At 41.5% G+C, this 22019-nt stretch overlaps 1 protein-coding gene across 6 annotated transcripts in view; it reads left to right on the top strand.

The window, feature by feature from the left end:
• The window catches only part of Polr1E (RNA polymerase I subunit E), a 34604-nt gene extending 16316 nt beyond the window's left edge, over positions 1 to 18288 (top strand). For all 6 annotated transcript variants that reach the window (XM_071679265.1, XM_071679260.1, XM_071679261.1 and 3 more), the window contains 3 exons: positions 2626 to 2859; positions 7211 to 7333; positions 17965 to 18288. In XM_071679265.1, coding sequence (XP_071535366.1) covers positions 2626 to 2859; positions 7211 to 7333; positions 17965 to 18097 — 490 coding nt within the window. In that variant the 3' untranslated portion in view covers positions 18098 to 18288. The remainder of the gene's footprint in view (positions 1 to 2625; positions 2860 to 7210; positions 7334 to 17964) is intronic.
• Positions 18289 to 22019: the final 3731 nt, after the last annotated feature.

Raw genomic sequence — 22019 nt, 5'->3', positions numbered from 1 at the left:
GTTTGCAGCAGGGGTGCATGATGTCTTCATGGTTGTTTAATTTGTTTATGGATGGTGTTGTTAGGGAGGTGAATGCAAGAGTTTTGGAAAAAGGGGTAAGTATGCAGTCTGTTGTGGATGAGAGAGCTTGGAAAGTGAGTCAGTTGTTGTTCGCTGATGATACAGCGCTGGTGGCTGATTCGGGTGAGAAACTGCAGAAGCTGGTGACTGAGTTTGGTAAAGTGTGTGAAAGAAGAAAGCTGAGAGTAAATGTGAATAAGAGCAAGGTTATTAGGTATAGTAGGGTTGAGGGACAAGTCAATTGGGAGGTAAGTTTGAATGGAGAAAAACTGGAGGAAGTGAAGTGTTTTAGATATCTGGGAGTGGATTTGGCAGTGGATGGAACCATGGAAGCGGAAGTGAATCAGGGTGGGGGAGGGGGCGAAAGTTCCAGGAGCGTTGAAAATGTGTGAAAGTCAAGAACGTTATCTTGGAAAGCAAAAATGGGTATGTTTGAAGGAATAGTGGTTCCAACAATGTTATATGGTTGCGAGGCGTGGGCTATAGATATAGTTGTGCGCAGGAGGGTGGATGTGCTGGAAATGAGATGTTTGAGGACAATATGTGGTGTGAGGTGGTTTGATCGAGTAAGTAATGAAAGGGTAAGAGAGATGTGTGGTAATAGTGTGGTTGAGAGAGCAGGAGAGGGTGTTTTGAAATGGTTTGGTCACATGGAGAGAATGAGTGAGGAAAGATTGACAAAAAGGATATACGTGTCAGAGGTGGAGGGAATGAGGAGAAGTGGGAGACCAAATTGGAGGTGGAAAGATGGAGTGAAAAATATTTTGAGTGATCGAGGCTTGAACATGCAGGAGGGTGAAAGGTGTGCAAGGGATTGAGTGAAATTGGAACGATGTGGTATACCGGGGTCGACGTGCTGTCAGTGGATTGAACCAGGGCATGTGAAGCATCTGGGGTAAACCATGGAAAGTTTTGTGGGGCCTAGATGTGGAAAGGGAGCTATGGTTTTGGTGCATTATACATGACAGCTAGAAACTGAGTGTGAACAAATGTGGCCTTTGTTGTCTTTTCCTAGCACTACCTCGCGCACCTTTGGGGGGAAGGGGGGTTGTCATTTCATGAGTGGCGGGGTGGCGACGGGAATGAATAGGGCAGACTATGAATTATGTGCATGTGCATATATGTATACGTCTGTGTGTATATATATGTATACTTTGAGATATATAGGTATGTATATGTGCATGTGTGGATGTGTGTGTATATACATGTGTATGTGGGTGGGTTGGGCCATTCTTTCGTCTGTTTCCTTGTGCTACCTCGCTAATGCAGGAGACAAAGACGAAGTTTGATAAATTCTTTTTTATTATTATTTTGCTTTGTTGCTGTCTCCCGCGCCTGCGAGGTAGCGCAAGGAAACAGACGAAAGAAATGGCCCAACCCACCCCCACACACATGCACACACACACACGTCCACACATGCAAACATACACACCCGCACATCCCAACATACACACACATATACACACACAGACACACACACATACACACATGCACACAATTCACACTGTCTGCCCCTACTCACCCCCATCGCCACCCCACCACACACGGAATAACATCCCCCTCCTCCCTCATGTGCACGAGGCAGCGCCAGGAAAAGACAACAAAGGCCCCATTCGCTCACACTCAGTCTTTAGCTGTCATGCAATAATGTCCGAAACCACAGCTCCCTTTCCACATCCAGGCTCCACACAACTTTCCATGGTTTACCCCAGACGCTTCACATGTCCTGATTCAATCCATTGACAGCACATCGACCCCGGTATACCACATCGATCCAATTCACTCTATTCCTTGCCTGCCTTTCACCCTCCTGCATGTTTCAGGCCCCGATCACTCAAAATCTTTTTCACTCCATCTTTCCACCCCCAATTTGGTCTCCCACTTCTCCTTGTTCCCTCCACCTCCGACACATATATCCTCTTGGTCAATCATTCCTCACTCATTCTCTCCATGTGCCCAAACCATTTCAAAACACCCTCTTCTGCTCTCTCAACCTTGCTCTTTTTATTTCCACACATCTCTCTTACCCTTACATTGCTTACTCGATCAAACCACCTCACTCCACTTATTATCCTCAAACATCTCATTTCCAGCACATCCACCCTCCTGTGCACAACTCTATCCATAGCCCATGCCTCGCAACCGTACAACATTGTTGGAACCACTATTCCTTCAAACATAGCCATTTTAGCTTTCAGAGATAATGTTCTCGACTTCCACACATTCTTCAAGGCTCCCAGGATTTTTGCCCCCTCCCCCACCCCATGATTTACTTCCTTGTAGTTCAACTTTCTAAAATGGGAAACAGTTTAATAAATAGATAAATATAAATAATACTGAAATGACTTGTTGGGTTTCAGAAGTGCTGTTGAATTGTTTTTATGTTGGTGGTAGTTATCAACAATTGAGTTATGGTAGTTTAGGTAGTCATTTTATTTGTGATCCAGTTATACAATTGACAGGTACATACAAATATCTCATTGTGAAAACTATCTATGTCATTTTTGTGTTTGATTTTCTGAGGTATGAATTAATTTTTCGTTTATTTCCATTTTGTACCAACAGATGGACATCTTTGTGTCGAGAACTATTAGCAAGGGCCAAATTAGAGAAAGATGATGAAAATCAAGTGAGATTAACCTGTGTTGCCCTTTATGTAGAATACCTTCTGTCCTTTCTCAGGATGAAGAGTAGAGATTTAAGATATTTCAGATTTAATGACAACAACATGAAGGGATGTCCACCAAAGATCAAGAATCATATAATGAATGAATATACCCAACACAACCACAACCAGAGGTAAGCTGGAAGAAATTGCATTTTTAGTTGGAAGTGTCATAAATAGAGCCTGGATCTTCAGGCTATCCATCTATATCTCTGAAGCCCATTCTTCTTAAGAACTCATATGAAGGAGGTAGCCATGGCAAAAGCCATAAATGCCTATTTTTGAATTTTCAGTATAGAATAGCTTGCTTTGTCTTAATTTGCTTCCAAATACCTCTCTCTTCTCTTTCATTAATGATCTTACTTCTTCATCCCACCACTCACTACCCTTTCTAATCTGCCCACCTCCCATGCTTTTCATGCCACAAGCATCTTTTGTGCAAGCCATCACTGATTCCCTAAAATACATCCCATTCCACCCCCACTCCCCTCACATCCTTTGCTCTCACCTTTTTCCATTCTGCACTCAGTCTGTCCTAGTACTTCCTCACTCAAGTTCCTTCCCAAGCTCACTTATTCTCACCACTCTCTTCACCCCAACATTCCTCTTTTCTGAAAACCTCTACAAATCTTCACTTTTGCCTCCACAAGATAATGATCAGACCTCCCTCTAGTTGTACTTTTTCTGTCTTTTCTAAGAAAATGTAAGTTTGGTTCTGAGAGTTTCTTCTTTTAATGTATTGAAACCACTGCCAGTTGTTTCCTGCAATTTCTAGTGAGGAAGATTGCTAAGACAGGAAAATATGACATTTAGTGGCAAAATCGTTTTATGGTTCATCCTGTAAATGCAGCTGTATTTACTCTTTTTTCTATCTGAGAAGCAGCAATGTTCCAGCTGAGAAGATTAATATGAATGAGCTATTTTTTTAACAAATTGAATGGTTAACAGTCATATATTTTACTAATAGTGTTATGTGCATAATATTTGTGTAATTATTTTTTGAAGTAAAATGATCATTGCCTTTTTTGGGTTTTGTTGCCTGTTTTTTGTTTATATTGGTAGAATATCTTGCCTACATGCTTGCTGCTTTTAAGGATTTTGGGCCTAAACATCTTGGCTTCACTCTTGAATTGATAATTCTTATATTGTATGATATTCTTTATTGCAATTGGAAGATAAAGACTGAATCTTTTATGTATATTGTGATAGAGTAACATAATGAACATCTATAGAAAATTTAGGATCATCTTATAGATTTCTGAAAGTTGCACTGACCAGATAAAGATTGAATCTTTTATGTATATAGTGGAAGAGTAACATTATTAACATTTATTGAAAATTTTGGAAGGCGACTAAAAGGGACGGGAGCAGTTGGCTAAAAGCCCTCCCCTCCTTGTATTATAACTTTCTAAAGGGGGAAACAGAAGGAGTCATGTGGGGAGTGCTCATCCTCCTCGAAGGCTCAGATTGGGGTGTCTAAATGTGTGTGGATGTAACCAAGATGAGAAAAAAGGAGAGATAGGTAGTATGTTTGAGGAAAGGAACCTGGATGTTTTGGCTCTGAATGAAATGAAGCTCAAGGGTAAAGGGGAATAATGGTTTGGGAATGTCTTGGAAGTAAAGTCAGGGGTTGGCGAGAGGACCACTCTTAAAGTAGGAGCTGTGAGAGTATGTGATAGAGTGTAAGAAAGTAAATTCTAGATTGATGTGGGTAGAATTGAAAGTGGATGGAGAGAGATGGGTGGTTATTGATGCCTATGCACCTGGTCATGAGAAGAAAGATCATGAGAGGCAAGTGTTTTGGGAGCAGCTGAGTGAGTGTGTTAGCAGCTTTGATCCACAAGACCGGGTTATAGTGATGGGTGATTTGAATGCAAAGGTGAGTAATGTGGCAGTTGAGGGTATAATTGGTATGCATGGGGTGTTCAGTGTTGTAAATGGAAATGGTGAAGAGCTTGTAGATATGTGTGCTGAAAAAGGACCGGTGGTTGGGAATGTGAGGTTTAAAAAGAGAGATATACAACGTACGTAAGTAGGAGAAATGGCAAGAGAGTGTTATTCGATTATGTGTTGACTGATAGACACGTGAAAGAGAGACTTTTGGATGTAAATGTGCTGAAAGGGGCAACTGGAGGGATGTCTGACCGTTATCTTGTGGAGGCGAAGGTGAAGATTTGTAGAGGTTTTCAGAAAAGAAGAATGTTGGGATGAAGACAGTGGTGAGAGTAAGTGAGCTTGGTACGTAAGACAAGAGAACAAAGGGGAACATTGGTGAATGGGACTGATGGGGAAGTAATAACAAGTAGTGGTGATGTGAGAAGGAGATGGAGTGAGTATTTTGAAGGTCTTTTGAATGTGTTTGATGATAGAGTGGCAGATATAGGGTGTTTTGCTCATGGTGGTGTGCGAAGTGAGAGGGGTCAGGGAAAATGGTTTGGTAAACAGAGAAGAGGTAGGGAATGCTTTACAAAAGATGAAAGCCGGCAAGCAGGCAGGTTTGGATGGTATTGCAGTGGAATTCATTAAAGAAGGGAGAAACTGTGTTGTTGACTGGTTGGTGAGGATATTCACTGTATGTATGGTTCATGGTGAAGTGCCTGAGGATTGGCAGAATGCATGCATAGTTGTACAAAGGCAAAGGGGATAAAAGTAAGTGCTCAAATTACAGAGGTATAAGTTTGTTGAGTATTCCTGGGAAATTATATGGGAGGGTATTGATTGAGAGGGTAAAGGCACATATAGAGCATCAGATTAGGGAAGAGCAGTGTGGTTTCAGAAGTGGTAGAGGATGTGTGGATCAGGTGTTTCCTTGAAGAATGTGTGTGAGAATAACTTAGAAAAACAGATGGATTTGTATGTAGTATTTATCGATCTTGAGAAAGCATATGATAGAGTTGATAGAGATGCTTTGTGGAAGGTATTAAGAGTATATGGTGTGGGAGGTAAGTTGCTAGAAGCATTGAAAAGTTTTTATTGAGGATGTAGGGCATGTGTACGAGTAGGAAGAGGTGAAAGTATTTAGTTCCCAGTGAATGTCGGTTTGCAGCAGGGGTGTGTGATGTCTCCACGGTTGTTTGATTTGTTTATGGATGGAGTTATTAGGGAGGTGAATGCAAGAGTTTTGGAGAGAGGGGCAAGTAAGCAGTCTGTTTTGGATGAGAGGGCTTGGGAAGTGTCGGTTGTTGTTCGCTGATGATACAGCGCTTATGGCTGATTCAGGTGAAATACTGCAGAATTGGTGACTGAGTTTGGTAGTGTGTGAAAAAAGAAAGGTGAGAGTAAATGTGAATAAGAGCAAGGTTATTAGGTTCAGTAGGGTTGAGGGACAAGTTAATTGGGAGGTAAGTTTGAATGGAGAAGAACTGGAGGAAGTGAAGTGTTTTAGATATCTGGGAGTGGATTCACCAGCGGATGGAACCATGGAAGTGGAAGTGAGTCACAGGGTAAGGGTGGGGGCAAAGGTTCTGGAAGTGTTGATGAATGCGTGGAAGGCAAGAACGTTATCTCGGAGACCAAAAATAGGTATGTTTGAAGGAATTGTGGTTCCAACAGTGTTATATGGTTGTGAGGCATGGGCTATAGATAGGGTTGTGCAGAGGAGGGTGGTTGTGTTGGAAATGAAATGTTTGAGGACAATATGTGGTGTGAGGGGGTTTGATCGAGTAAGTAATGAAATGGTAACAGAGATGTGTGGTAATAAAAAGAGCGTGGTTCAGAGAGCAGAAGAGGGTGTACTGAAATGGTTTGGTCACATGGAGAGGAGTGAGGAAAGATTGGCAAAGAGGATATATGTGTAAGAGTTGGAGGGAATGAGGAGAAGTGGGAGACCAAATTGGAAGTGGAAGGATGGAGTGAAAAAGATTTTGAGCGATCGGGCCTGAACATAAACGAGGATGAAAGGCGTGCAAGGAATAGAGTGACTTGGAACGATGTGGTTTACTAGGGTCGACATGCTGTCAATGGATTGAACCAAGGCATGTCATGTGAAGCGTGTGGGGTAAACCATGGAAAGTTTTGTGGGGCCGGGATGTGGAAAGGGAGCTGTGGTTTTGGTATATTACACATGGCAGCTAGAGACTGAGTGTGAACAAATGTGGTCTTTGCTGTCTTTTCCTAGTGCTACCTTGCGCGCATGTGGGGGTAGGGGGTTGTCATTTTGTGTGTGGCAGGGTGGCGATGGGAATGGATGAAGACATCAAGTATGAATATGTACATGTGTATATATGTATATGTATGTATATACATGTGTATGTGGGTGGGTTGGGCCATTCTTTCATCTTTCCTTGCACTACCTCGCTAACGCAGGACTTTGACAAAATATGATAATAATAAAAAAAAATATAATTCTGATAGAGAACCCCAATAATAAGAGATTGAGCTACGTTGTGGTGGAGTGGGTACAATTTTCATATCTTTTTACCTGGTTTTTGTTTCCACTGCTGATATTGTTAGACTTAATCAGAATTGATTAATTCTCTTTCACAGATTTCGTACTCGCCAGAATGAGGACAGTGCTTTCTGCTGTGTATTGGTGATGTCACTAATAGCTAATAAGTATTGTCTGCCAGTCAATACACTTCTTCTGTCATTGGGTATTCCTCGGGACAAGTAAGTTTTTATTGATAAGGAAAATTATCTCCTGAAACATTAGATTACACAAAGGTTGATGATTCATCATTAGGAGGTTTGCTTGCCTGATGTCTCTGAAAAAATTAATTTATTTATGTAAACATGAAACATGTTAATGTGCTGAGAGGTGCAACTGGAGGGATGTCTGATCATTATCTTGTGGAGGCTAAGGTGAAGATTTGTATGGGTTTTCAGAAAAGAAGAGTGAATGTTGGGGTGAAGAGGGTGGTGAGAGTAAGTGAGCTTGGGAAGGAGACTTGTGTGAGGAAGTACCAGGAGAGACTGAGTACAGAATGGAAAAAGGTGAGAACAATGGAAGTAAGGGGAGTGGGGGAGGAATGGGATGTATTTAGGGAATCAGTGATGGATTGTGCAAAAGATGCTTGTGGCATGAGAAGAGTGGGAGGTGGGTTGATTAGAAAGGGTAGTGAGTGGTGGGATGAGGAAGTAAGATTATTAGTGAAAGAGAAGAGAGAGGCATTTGGACGATTTTTGCAGGGAAAAAATGCAATTGAGTGGGAGATGTATAAAAGAAAGAGACAGGAGGTCAAGAGAAAGGTGCAAGAGGTGAAAAAGAGGGCAAATGAGAGTTAGGGTGAGAGAGTATCAATAAATTTTAGGGAGAATAAAAAGATGTTCTGGATGGAGGTAAATAAAGTGCGTAAGACAAGGGAGCAAATGGGAACTTCAGTGAAGGGCGCAAATGGGGGAGGTGATAACAAGTAGTGGTGATGTGAGAAGGAGATGGAGTGAGTATTTTGAAGGTTTGTTGAATGTGTTTGATGATAGAGTGGCAGATATATGGTGTTTTGGTCGAGGCTGTGTGCAAAGTGAGAGGGTTAGGGAAAATGATTTGGTAAACAGAGAAGAGGTAGTAAAAGCTTTGCGGAAGATGAAAGCCGGCAAGGCAGCAGGTTTGGATGGTATTGCAGTGGAATTTATTAAAAAAGGGGGTGACTGTATTGTTGACTGGTTGGTAAGGTTATTTAATGTATGTATGACTCATGGTGAGGTGCCTGAGGATTGGCGGAATGCGTGCATAGTGCCATTGTACAAAGGCAAAGGGGATAAGAGTGAGTGCTCAAATTACAGAGGTATAAGTTTGTTGAGTATTCCTGGTAAATTATATGGGAGGGTATTGATTGAGAGGGTGAAGGCATGTACAGAGCATCAGATTGGGGAAGAGCAGTGTGGTTTCAGAAGTGGTAGAGGATGTGTGGATCAGGTGTTTGCTTTGAAGAATGTATATGAGAAATACTTAGAAAAGCAAATGGATTTGTATGTAGCATTTATGGATCTGGAGAAGGCATATGATAGAGTTGATAGAGATGCTCTGTGGAAGGTATTAAGAATATATGGTGTGGGAGGCAAGTTGTTAGAAGCAGTGAAAAGTTTTTATCGAGGATGTAAGGCATGTGTACGTGTAGGAAGAGAGGAAAGTGATTGGTTCTCAGTGAATGTAGGTTTGCGGCAGGGGTGTGTGATGTCTCCATGGTTGTTTAATTTGTTTATGGATGGTGTTGTTAGGGAGGTAAATGCAAGAGTTTTGGAAAGAGGGGCAAGTATGAAGTCTGTTGGGGATGAGAGACCTTGGGAAGTGAGTCAGTTGTTGTTCGCTGATGATACGGCGCTGGTGGCTGATTCATGTGAGAAACTGCAGAAGCTGGTGACTGAGTTTGGTAAAGTGTGTGAAAGAAGAAAGTTAAGAGTAAATGTGAATAAGAGCAAGGTTATTAGGTACAGTAGGGTTGAGGGTCAAGTCAATTGGGAGGTAAGTTTGAATGGAGAAAAACTGGAGGAAGTAAAGTGTTTTAGATATCTGGGAGTGGATCTGGCAGCGGATGGAACCATGGAAGCGGAAGTGGATCATAGGGTGGGGGAGGGGGCAAAAATCCTGGGAGCCTTGAAGAATGTGTGGAAGTCGAGAACATTATCTCGGAAAGCAAAAATGGGTATGTTTGAAGGAATAGTGGTTCCAACAATGTTGTATGGTTGCGAGGCGTGGGCTATGGATAGAGTTGTGCGCAGGAGGATGGATGTGCTGGAAATGAGATGTTTGAGGACAATGTGTGGTGTGAGGTGGTTTGATCGAGTAAGTAACGTAAGGGTAAGAGAGATGTGTGGAAATAAAAAGAGCGTGGTTGAGAGAGCAGAAGAGGGTGTTTTGAAATGGTTTGGGCACATGGAGAGAATGAGTGAGGAAAGATTAACCAAGAGGATATATGTGTCGGAGGTGGAGGGAACGAGGAGAAGTGGGAGACCAAATTGGAGGTGGAAAGATGGAGTGAAAAAGATTTTGTGTGATCGGGGCCTGAGCATGCAGGAGGGTGAAAGGAGGGCAAGGAATAGAGTGAATTGGATCGATGTGGTATACCGGGGTTGACGTACTGTCAGTGGATTGAATCAGGGCATGTGAAGCGTCTGGGGTAAACCATGGAAAGCTGTGTAGGTATGTATATTTGCGTGTGTGGACATATGTATATACATGTGTATGGGGGTGGATTGGGCCATTTCTTTCGTCTGTTTCCTTGCGCTACCTCGCAAACGCGGGAGACAGTGACAAAGAAAAAAAAAATGAAAGAAAAAAGTGTAAATATATTCAAAACCCAATAACTATGAGTATAAAGTGTACAAAGGAATTTTTCACTTGTGGGAAGGAGAAGAGCAGGAAGACCATCAGCTAGGAGGTAACTTAGACATTTTGAAGGGTTCTTATGCTAGTCATTGTAGTGCTGATATTGCTAGAGGTCTTTGCTTGTCAGTTACATTGATTATAACTATCTTGAACTATGTAGATATACAGGCAGTGCTCCTTGAATGTGTCTTGTTATTGGCAGTGATCAGTTGTACCAGAGGTGAGGCTTTGGTGAACATTGAGTGTTAAGTTTTTGGATTGAAGATCAGAATCAGTCTAACGTACCTGTGCTTCATGGGATATTTTTTACATAGAAACAATAGTATTTTAAGATGTATTGGTTTGTGACTTATATACATAGATTAATGGTATGGTAAGGCATGTTTCTTAGTATTTTAATCATATTTTGTTTGAAATTTAGGCTGAGAAATCTTACCCTGGAATGGAACGCCACCTTATCATATTAAATCCTATGGTAAAACGGGATTCACCATACACTGCATTCAGTTGCATTTTTCAGAAAATTATATCCAATGTTTAGTGGGGATTAGATATACAGTTTAACTCAGATTGAAGATTGATGTATAAGATATTAATTCATACGTATGTAAGTAGGAGAGGTGGTCAAAGGGCATTATTTGATTGCAAGTATTGATAGGCGTGTAAAAGAGAGACTTTTGGGTCTTAATGTGCTGAGAGTGGCAGCTGTAGGGATGTTTGATCACTATCTTGTGGAGGTGAGGTGGATATTTGTAGATGTTTTCAGAAAGGAAGAATGTGTGATGGGGAGAAGAAACTGGTGAGAGTAAGTGAGCTTGGAAAGGAGACATGTATGAGGAAGTACTAAGAGAGATTGAGTGTAGAACGGCAAAAAGTAAGAGCAAATGATGTGAGGGAGTGGGTGAGGAATGGGATGTATTTAGGGAAGTAGTGATGGCATGTGCAAAAAATGCATGTGGCATGAGAAAGGTGGGAGGTGGGCAGATTAGAAAGGGTAGTGAGTGGTGGGATGAAGAAGTAAAGTTGCTAGTGAACGAGAAAAGAGAGATGTTTGGATGATACTTACAAAGGAGTGCAAATGACTGGAAGATGTATAAGAGAAAGCAGCAGGAGGTCAAGAGGAAGGTGCATGGGTTGAAAAAGAGGGCAAATGAGAATTGGGGTGAGAGAGTATGATTAAACTTTGGGGAGAATCAAAAGATATTTTGGAAGGAGGTAAATAATGTGCAAAAGACAAGAGAACAAATAGGAATATCGGTGAAGGGGGCAAGGGGGAAAGTGATAACAGGTAGTGATAAAGTGAGAGATTTTTTTAATGTATCTGATGATAGAGTGGCAGATGTTGGTTGTTTTGGTTGGGGTGGTATGCAAAGTGAGAGGGTCAGGGAAAATGGTTTACTTAAGAAAAAAGGGGTGGTATAAAAGCCTTGCAGAAGATGAAATCTGGCAAGGCAGTGGGTTTGGATGGTATTGCTGTTGAATGTATTAAGAAAGGGGGTGACTATGTAGTTGATTGGTTGTTAAGGATATTCAGTGTATGTATGGATCATGATGAAGTGCCTGAGGAGCAGTAGAAGGCATGTATAGTGCCATTGTACAAAGGAAAAGGGGATAATAAAGGTGAGTGTTCAAGCTACAGAGGCATAAGTTTGTTGAGTATTCCTGGATAATTGTATGGGAGGATATTGATGAGGGTAAAGGCATATACAGAGCATCAGATTGGGGAGGAGCAGTGTGGTTTCAGAAGAGGTAGAGGATGTGTGGATCAGGTGTTTGCTTTGAAGAATGTGTGAGAAATATTTAGAAAAACAGATGTATTTGTATGTGGCATTTATGGATCTGGAGAAGGCATATGATAGGGTTAATAGAGATACTTTGTGGAAGGTCTTAAGAGTTAATGGTGTGGGAGGTAAGCTGCTAGAAGCAGTGAAAATTTTTTATCAAGGATGTAAGGCATGTGTATGAGTAGGAAGAGAGGAGAGTGACTGATTCCCAGTGAAGGTCGGTCTGCTGCAGGGATGTGTGATTTCTCCATGGTTAATTTGTTTATGGATGGGGTTGCTAGGGAGGTAAATACAAGAGTTTTGGGGAGAAGGACAAGTATGCAGTCTGTTGGGGATGAGAGGGCTTGGGAAGTGAGTCGGTTGTTGTTCAGTTGTTCACTGATGATACAGCAGTGGTGGTTGATTCAAGTGAGAATCTGCAGAAGTTGGTGACTGAGTTTGGAAAAGTGTGTGAAAGGAGAAAGTTGAAAGTAAATGTGAATAAGAGCAAGGTCATTAGTTGAGCAGGGTTGAGGAACAAGTTAATTGGGATGTAAGTTTGAATGGAGAAACGTTGGAGGAAGTGAAGTGTTTTAGATATCAGGGAGTGGAATTGGCAGTGAATGGAACCATGGAAGTGGAAGTATCACAGAGTAGGTGGGGGGGTGAAGGTTCTGGGAGCAATGATGAATGTGTGGAAGGAGAAAACATTATCTCAGAGAGCAAAAATAGGTATGTTTGAAGGAATAGTAGTTCCAACAATATTATATGATTGCAAGGCATGGGCTATAGATAGGGTTGTATGGAGGAGGGTGGATGTGCTGGAAGTGAAATGTTTGAGGACAATGTGTGGTGTGAGGAGGTTTGACCAAGTAAGTAATGAAAGGATAAGAGAGATGTTTGAAAATAAAAAGATTGTGGTTGAGAGAGCTGAAGGGGGTGTGTTGAAATGGCTTGGACATATGGAGAGAATGAGTGAGGAAAGGTTGAAAAAATTGATATATGTGTCAGAGGTGGAGGGAACGAGGAGAAGCCGGAAACAAATTGGAGGTAGAATGATAGATTGAAAAAGATTTTGAGTGATCGGGGCCTGAACATACAGGAGGGTGAAAGGCATGCAAGGAATAGAGTAAGTTGGAGCAATGTGGTATACTGGGGTCGACTTGCTGTCATTGGACTGAACCAGGGCTCGTGAAACCTGCAGTAAACCATGAAAAGGTTTGTGGGGCCTGGATGTGGCTAGGTAGCTGTGGTTTTGGTGCATTACACATGACAGCTAGAGACTGAGTATGAATGAATGTGGCCTTTTTTGTCTGTTTTCCTGGTGCTACCTCGCAGAAGTAGGGGCAGCAATGCTGTTTCCTGTTGGGCAGGATGGCACCAGTAAGGGATTGAAGGCAAGCAAGTATATGTATGTTTATGTGTATGTATTTTTTTTTTTTTTTTTATACTTTGTCGCTGTCTCCCGCGTTTGCGAGGTAGCGCAAGGAAACAGACGAAAGAAATGGCCCAACCCCCCCCCCCCATACATATGTATATACATACGTCCACACACGCAAATATACATACCTACACAGCTTTCCATGGTTTACCCCAGACGCTTCACATGCCTTGATTCAATCCACTGACAGCACGTCAACCCCGGTATACCACATCGCTCCAATTCACTCTATTCCTTGCCCTCCTTTCACCCTCCTGCATGTTCAGGCCCCGATCACACAAAATCTTTTTCACTCCATCTTTCCACCTCCAATTTGGTCTCCCTCTTCTCCTCGTTCCCTCCACCTCCGACACATATATCCTCTTGGTCAATCTTTCCTCACTCATTCTCTCCATGTGCCCAAACCACTTCAAAACACCCTCTTCTGCTCTCTCAACCACGCTCTTTTTATTTCCACACATCTCTCTTACCCTTACGTTACTCACTCGATCAAACCACCTCACACCACACATTGTCCTCAAACATCTCATTTCCAGCACATCCATCCTCCTGCGCACAACTCTATCCATAGCCCACGCCTCGCAACCATACAACATTGTTGGAACCACTATTCCTTCAAACATACCCATTTTTGCTTTCCGAGATAATGTTCTCGACTTCCACACATTCTTCAAGGCCCCCCAGAATTTTCGCCCCCTCCCCCACCCTATGATCCACTTCCGCTTCCATGGTTCCATCCGCTGCCAGATCCACTCCCAGATATCTAAAACACTTCACTTCCTCCAGTTTTTCTCCATTCAAACTCACCTCCCAATTGACTTGACCCTCAACCCTACTGTACCTAATAACCTTGCTCTTATTCACATTTACTCTTAACTTTCTTCTTCCACACACTTTACCAAACTCAGTCACCAGCTTCTGCAGTTTCTCACATGAATCAGCCACCAGCGCTGTATCATCAGCGAACAACAACTGACTCACTTCCCAAGCTCTCTCATCCCCAACAGACTTCATACTTGCCCTTCTTTCCAAAACTCTTACATTTACCTCCCTAACAACCCCATCCATAAACAAATTAAACAACCATGGAGACATCACACACCCCTGCCGCAAACCTACATTCACTGAGAACCAATCACTTTCCTCTCTTCCTACACGTACACATGCCTTACATCCTCGATAAAAACTTTTCACTGCTTCTAACAACTTTCCTCCCACACCATATATTCTTAATACCTTCCACAGAGCATCTCTATCAACTCTATCATATGCCTTCTCCAGATCCATAAATGCTACATACAAATCCATTTGCTTTTCTAAGTATTTCTCACATACATTCTTCAAAGCAAACACCTGATCCACACATCCTCTACCACTTCTGAAACCACACTGCTCTTCCCCAATCTGATGCTCTGTACATGCCTTCACCCTCTCAATCAATACCCTCCCATATAATTTACCAGGAATACTCAACAAACTTATACCTCTGTAATTTGAGCACTCACTCTTATCCCCTTTGCCTTTGTACAATGGCACTATGCACGCATTCCGCCAATCCTCAGGCACCTCACCATGAGTCATACATACATTAAATAACCTTACCAACCAGTCAACAATACAGTCACCCCCTTTTTTAATAAATTCCACTGCAATACCATCCAAACCTGCTGCCTTGCCGGCTTTCATCTTCCGCAAAGCTTTCACTACCTCTCCTCTGTTTACCAAATCATTTTCCCTAACCCTCTCACTTTGCACACCACCTCGACCAAAACACCCTATATCTGCCACTCTATCATCAAACACATTCAACAAACCTTCAAAATACTCACTCCATCTCCTTCTCACATCACCACTACTTGTTATCACCTCCCCATTTGCGCCCTTCACTGAAGTTCCCATTTGCTCCCTTGTCTTACGCACTTTATTTACCTCCTTCCAGAACATCTTTTTATTCTCCCTAAAATTTGATGATACTCTCTCACCCCAACTCTCATTTGCCCTTTTTTTCACCTCTTGCACCTTTCTCTTGACCTCCTGTCTCTTTCTTTTATACATCTCCCACTCAATTGCATTTTTTCCCTGCAAAAATCGTCCAAATGCCTCTCTCTTCTCTTTCACCAATACTCTTACTTCTTCATCCCACCACTCACCACCCTTTCTAATCAACCCACCTCCCACTCTTCTCATGCCACAAGCATCTTTTGCGCAATCCATCACTGATTCCCTAAATACATCCCATTCCTACCCCACTCCCCTTGCTTCCATTGTTCTCACCTTTTTCCATTCTGTACTCAGTCTCTCCTGGTACTTCCTCACACAGGTCTCCTTCTCAAGCTCACTTACTCTCACCACCCTCTTCACCCCAACATTCACTCTTCTTTTCTGAAAACCCATACAGATCTTCACCTTAGCCTCCACAAGATAATGATCAGACATCCCTCCAGTTGCACCTCTCAGCACATTAACATCCAAAAGTCTCTCTTTCGCACGCCTGTCAATTAACACGTAATCCAATAACGCTCTCTGGCCATCTCTCCTACTTACATAAGTATACTTATGTATATCTTGCTTTTTAAACCAGGTATTCCCAATCATCAGTCCTTTTTCAGCATGTGTATGTATATGTATGTATATTTGTGAGTTTGGGCATTTATGTATATATTTGTGTATATAAGTGAGATACCTGAGAAGTGGTGGAGTATAATGACAAGAGAAACAAAAGTGAATGTTTTGATAATAGAGTATACATGATAAAATGTATGAGAGAATAGAGAATGAGAGAGTTGTGTTATACACAGAGCAGCTGATTTGGGAGGAGTGTGATTCACAGAGAGGTAGAACATTTATACACCAGGTGGATGTTTAGAAGAATGTTGTTGAGAAATACTTTGTGAAAGAGAATGTCTTGTATTTGGCATTTGTAAGTTTGGTAGAAAGCATATGATGTGGTTGACAGATGCCTCATGGAAGTTTCTGTGGATTTAAGGTGTAAAAAGTTAAAGTTCTTAAATGTTTTCAGAAGTATTTACCAAAAGAGTGAATATGTGTGGGAATAAGAAGGGAGGATGATGAGTGAATCCTGGTGAAGGTATGTGTGTCGTTGCCTTGACTTTTCAGGGTGGTTATGGATTGGATAGTAAGGGAGAAGGGAGGTAAGTGTGAGGGTGTTCTTGCAAGGAATGGGACTGCTGTATGCTGGGAGGGGCATAGGAAGTACATTAGTAGCTGTTTGCAAATGGCACTGCTTAAGAGGCTGGTGATGAGTTTTGGAGTGTGTGAAAAAAAATAGTTGATGTGAAGTAAAGTAAGGTAGTAAGGTACAGTAGGTAGCAGAGACAGGATTTTTTTTATGGAAAATACCTGAATGAGGTGAAGCACCATAGGTACTTGGGAGATGATCGAATCATGGAAGCTGGGGTGAGCCACTGAGTGGAAGAGGTTGAATTTCTTAGCATCATTAGGAGCAAGTGGAAGGAAAAGTCATTGTCTGTTGGGGCAGAGATATTCATGTCTGGAGGTATAGTTATCTTGACACTGTTGAATGGTATGAGTCGAGTCTTTGGCTTGTAGAAGTATTGGAAATGAAGTGCCTGAGGATGATGTGTGGTATGAAGAAGGGTGATCAAGTAAAACATAACATTGTCAGTGAGAGGTGTGATAAAGAGTATGATTATACTGAGTGGGTTGCCTACAGTGTGCTGAAAAGTTTCAGACATATGGAGATGGAAGTAGAGAGTGCAAGAGGGAAGGGGAGACTATGGAGAACATAGAAGCATGTAATAAAGGAAGGTCCAAAGTAGGAGCAGTAGATAGAAGTAGAAGGTAGGAACATTTAGGTAGAAACATTAAGTAGAAGTAGTAGGTAGGAGCATGAGGTAGAAGTAGTCAGTTGGAACAGTAGGTAGGAGCCTCTGCAAACACTGAATTAGAGTTGCCCTCTTCCAGTGGTCTGTTAAGGGTGAGGCACTAAAGGCTAAGAAGTGACACTGATATAGATATAGATAGATAGATAAAAACCCATGTATTGATTAAGAAGAATTGGATTGACATGATACTTAGGAGTATACATGTTAATTGGTTAAATTAGGTTATATGAAGCTTCAAGGCAAACCACAGGGTAGCCTAAGATGTAAAGGTGTGGTTGATGGTCTCTTATTCTAGTATATTATACTTAATAGCTAGAGACAGGATGTCTGTAATCAAAGCTGTTGTCTGATTGTTCCTGTTGTTACCTCAGAAAGGTGAGAAAGACAGTTGAATATAGAAATGAGGACATAATTTTTTCCAGAGGTTAGGTAGACTTATTTGAACATAGAAATTGGATTTAAAAGTGATAGAAAATTGTCTTAGCAGCAATAAAATTGTGTGGCCTCTCCTATATCTTCCTCCAAACCATCACCGGTTAGATAATTCTGACTGCTTTTGATTTTACAGAAAGCATTGTAACTAAAGTGGAATTTAGTTACAGCGGTGATATGAATGTGTTGAGTGACCATTTTCATTTACTTTACAGGAGGAAACCTTTACCACCATTGCAGGTTTCTAGGGAGTGAGCTCATATCCTTATAATGTATGTTGCCATACTTTTTACTGTATTATTTTCTTTTTGTATCCAGAGTACCGTATCCCATTGTGTACTGACCTGTTCAGAATCTTTTTCAGGACATTATTCAAAACTTGTTTTGCATTTCATTATGCTTACAGTCATTCTCTCTTTGTTTTTATATTGAATCAGTATTCAGAAAATTTATTAACCGAAAATCTTCCCCAGGCTTAATCTCTTGATGAAGGTAATTGGAGCAACATATGTGGCTAAGAGTCACTCATATGAACTGAAGATCCCATTGACCAAACTCAGGAAACCACACAAGAGAAGGGGCTATCAAAAGAAAATGAGACTCTAACAGTGTTTGTAGTGTTACAAATCACCACAGGGAGAGATAAGGACCATTAGAATAATTAAAGAAAGATATATATACAAGTTGAATTACCAAGAACGAATAACATCTTGGAATTTAATTGTTTTACTTTTTAATTTACCAGGACAGTAATATACAACATGCTGTAGCAAATGTACATTAAAGAAATTTCAGTGTCTAAATGTATTTTTCCCCCAATACAACATCCTAGGTATACAGTCATACATTTTATAATGCAAACTTTTTTAAATGTATAAGCAATCATCTTGCATCATTCTAATGTATAAATGAACTAACTGATATGCTGATATATTTTACATTCATATAGCTTAGAGTAGACATACTAGGCCATGTGCTCAAATTATTCAAAAAAGAGAAACCTATTGTGTGGCTGGCTGAGGTGATTTGCCATGATCTAATCAACCATTACATTAACATGTACAATTAACTGTTCCTTTATGCTACAAATTTTTATCCACTGAAGTAAAATTATACAAATACAACCACCAAGCCTCATAGGGGCTGGTTGATGAGCTGACTACCTAGGTTTGATGATATACAACTCATAGTTATTAGCAAGTACTAGATCTCGCACACAACTGTGACCTCTTGTAATATATCCTTTTTTTCTTCATACGTATTTGCTATTTCCCGCATTAGCGAGGTAGCATTTAGAACAGAGGACTGAGCCTAAGAGGAATATCCTCACTTGACCCCCTTCTCTGTTCATTCTTTTGGAAAATTAAAACTGGAGAGAAGGATTTCCAGCCCCCACTCCGTCCCCTTTTACAACATGCAGGGAATGCATGGGAAGTATTCTTTCTCCCATATCCCACATACTCCCTGTGTGTTGTAGAAGGCGACTAAAGAGGGCTGGAAACCCCCTCCTTATATTTAAATTTCTAAATGGGGAAACAGAAGGAGTCAAGCAGAGAGTGCTCATCCTCCTGGAAGGCTCAAATTGGGGTGTCTGCATGTGTGTGGATGTAACCAATATGAGAAGAAAGGAGAGATAGGTAGTATGATTGAGGAAAGAAACCTGGATGTTTTGGCTCTGAGTGAGTGAAACAAAGCTCAAGGGTAAAGGGAAGAGTGGTTTGGGAATGTCTTGGTAGTAAAGTCAGGGGTTGGTGGGAGGACAAGAGCAAAGGAAGGAGTAGCACTACTCCTGAAGCAGGAGTTGTGGGAGTATGTGGATGAGTGTAAGAAAGTAAATTCTAGATTGATGTGGGTAAAACAAAGTGGATGGAGAGAGATGCCTATGCACCTGGTCATGAGAAGAAAGATCATGAGAGGTGTTTAGGGAGCAGCTGAGTGAGTGTGTTAGCAGCTTTGATGCATGAGACCAGATTATAGTGATGGGTGATTTTAAATGCAAAGATGAGTAACATGGCAGTTGAGGGTATAATTGGTGTACATGTGTTGTTCAGTGTGGTAAATGGAAAAGGTGAAGAGCTTGTGGATTTGTGCTGATAAAGAGAGAATGTTGGGGTGAAGAGAGTGGTGAGAGTAAGTGAGCTTGGAAAGGAGACTTGGGTTAGGAAGTATCAGGAGAGATTGAGTGTAGAATGGCATAAGGTGATGGAAAATGACATGAGGGGAGTGGGCAAAGAATGCTATGTATTTAGGGAAGCAGTGATGGCTTGTGCAAAAGATGCATGTGGCATGAGAAAGGTGGAAGGTGGGCAGATTAAAAAGGGTAGTGAGTGGTGGGATGAAGAAGTAAGTTTGTTAGTGAAAGAAAAAAAAGATAAGTATGTGGCATGAGAAAGGTGGGAGATGGGCAGATTAGAAAGGGTGGTGAGTGGTGGGATGAAGAAGTAAGTTTGTTAGTGAAAGAAAAAAGATGAGTATGGACAATACTGGCAGGGAATTAGTGCACATGACAGGGAGATGTATAAAAGAAAGTGGCAGGAGGTCAGGAGAAAGGTGCAAGAAGTGAAAAAGAGGGCAAGTGAAAGTTGGTGTGAGAGTGCATCATTAAATTTTAGGCAGAATAAAAAGATCTTTTGGAAGGAGGTAAATAATGTGCACAAGACAAGAGAACAAACAGGGTGTAAGTGGGAAGGTATTAATAAGTATTGATGAAGTGAGGAGATGGAGTGAGTATTTTGAATGTTTGATGACAGAGTGGCAAATATAGGGTGTTTTAGTCATGGTGGTGTGCAAAATGAGAGGGTCAGGGAGAATGTTTTTGGTAAACAGAAAAGAGGTGGTGAAAGCTTTGCAGAAGATGAAAGTCGGCAAGGCGGCGGGTTTGGATGGTATTGCAGTGGAATTCATTAAAAGAGAGGGGTGTCTGTGTTGTTGATTGGTCGGCAAGGATATTCAGTGTATGTATGGATCATTGTGAAGTGCCTGAGGATTGGCGGAATGCATGCATAGTGCCATTGTTCAAATGCAAAGGGGATAAAGGCAAGTGTTCAAACTATAAAGACATAAGTTTGTAGGGTATTCCTGGAAAATTGTATGGAAGGGTATTGATTGAGAGGGTAAAGGCATGTATAGAGCATCAGATTAGGGAAGAGCAGTATGGTTTCAGAAGTGGTAGAGGATGTGCGGATCAGGTGTTTGCTTTGAAGAATGTATGTGAGAAATACTTTGAAAAACAAATGGATTTGTATGTAGCATTTATGGATCTGGAGAAGGCATATGATGATAGATGCATTGTGGATGGTTTTAAGAGTACATGGTGTAGGAGGTAAGTTGCTAGAAGCAGTGAAAAGTTTTTACCAAGGAAGTAAGGCATATGTACTAGTAGGAAAAGAGGAGACTGATTGGTTCCCAGCCAATGTCAGTTTACAGCAGGAGTGTGTGAAGTCCCCATGGTTGTTTATTTGTTTATGGATGGGGTAGTTAGGGAGGTCAATGCAAAGACTTTTGGAGAGAGGAAAAAGTATGCAGTTTGTTGTGGATGAGATGGCCAGGGAAAAGAGTCAGTTGTTGCTCACTGATGATACAGCTCTGGTGGCTGATTCAGGTAAGAAACTGCAGAGTTTGGTGACTGAGTTTGGTAAAGTGTGTAAGATAATTGAGAGTAAATGTGAATAAGAGCAAGTTTATTAGGTTCAGTAGGGTTGAGGGACAAGTTAATTGGGAGGTAAGTTTGAATGGAGAAAAACTGGAGGAAGTGAAGTGTTTTAGATATCTGGGAGTGGCCTTAGCAGATGGAATCATGGAAGCGGAAGTGAGTCACAGGGTAGGGGAAGGGGCGAAGGTTCTGGGAGTGATAAAGAATGTGTGAATGAAAAGAACGTTATCTTGGAGCAAAAAATGGGTATGTGTGAAGGAATAGCAGTTCCAACAATGTTTATTGGTTGCAAGGCATGGGCTATAGATAGGGTTGTACAAAGGGGGGGTGGATGTGTTTGAAATGAAATGTTTGAGGACAATATGTCGTGTGAGGTGGTTTGATCTAGTAAGTAATGAAAGGGTAAGAGAAATGTGTGGTAATAAAAAGAGTGTGGTTGAGAGAGCAGAAGAGGGCGTGTTGAAATGGTTTTGACATATGGAGAGACTGAGAGGGGAAAGACTGACAAAGAGGATGTATTTGTCAGAGTTGAAGGGAACAAGAAGTGGGAGGCCAAATTGGAGGTGGAAGGACAGAGTGAAAACGAATATGAGTAATTGGGGCCTAAACATATAGGAGGGTGAGAGGTATGCAAGGACTAGAATGAATTGGAACGATGTGATATACCGGGGTCGACGTGCTGTCAATGGACTGAACCAGGGCATATGAAACGGCTACGGTAAACCATGAAAAGGTCTGTGGGGCCTGGATGTGTATAGGGAGCTGTGGTTTCGATGCATTACACATGACAGCTAGAGACCGAGTGTGAATGTGGAACTTTTAGTCTGTTTTCCTGGCTTTACCTCGTTGAAGCGGAGGGTAGGGATGCTGTTTCCT

Source organism: Panulirus ornatus, chromosome 29, assembly GCF_036320965.1.
Source record: "Panulirus ornatus isolate Po-2019 chromosome 29, ASM3632096v1, whole genome shotgun sequence".
NCBI lineage: Eukaryota > Metazoa > Arthropoda > Malacostraca > Decapoda > Palinuridae > Panulirus > Panulirus ornatus.
Note: the sequence above shows the minus strand (reverse complement) of the source record. Positions and strands in the feature narration are given on the sequence as shown.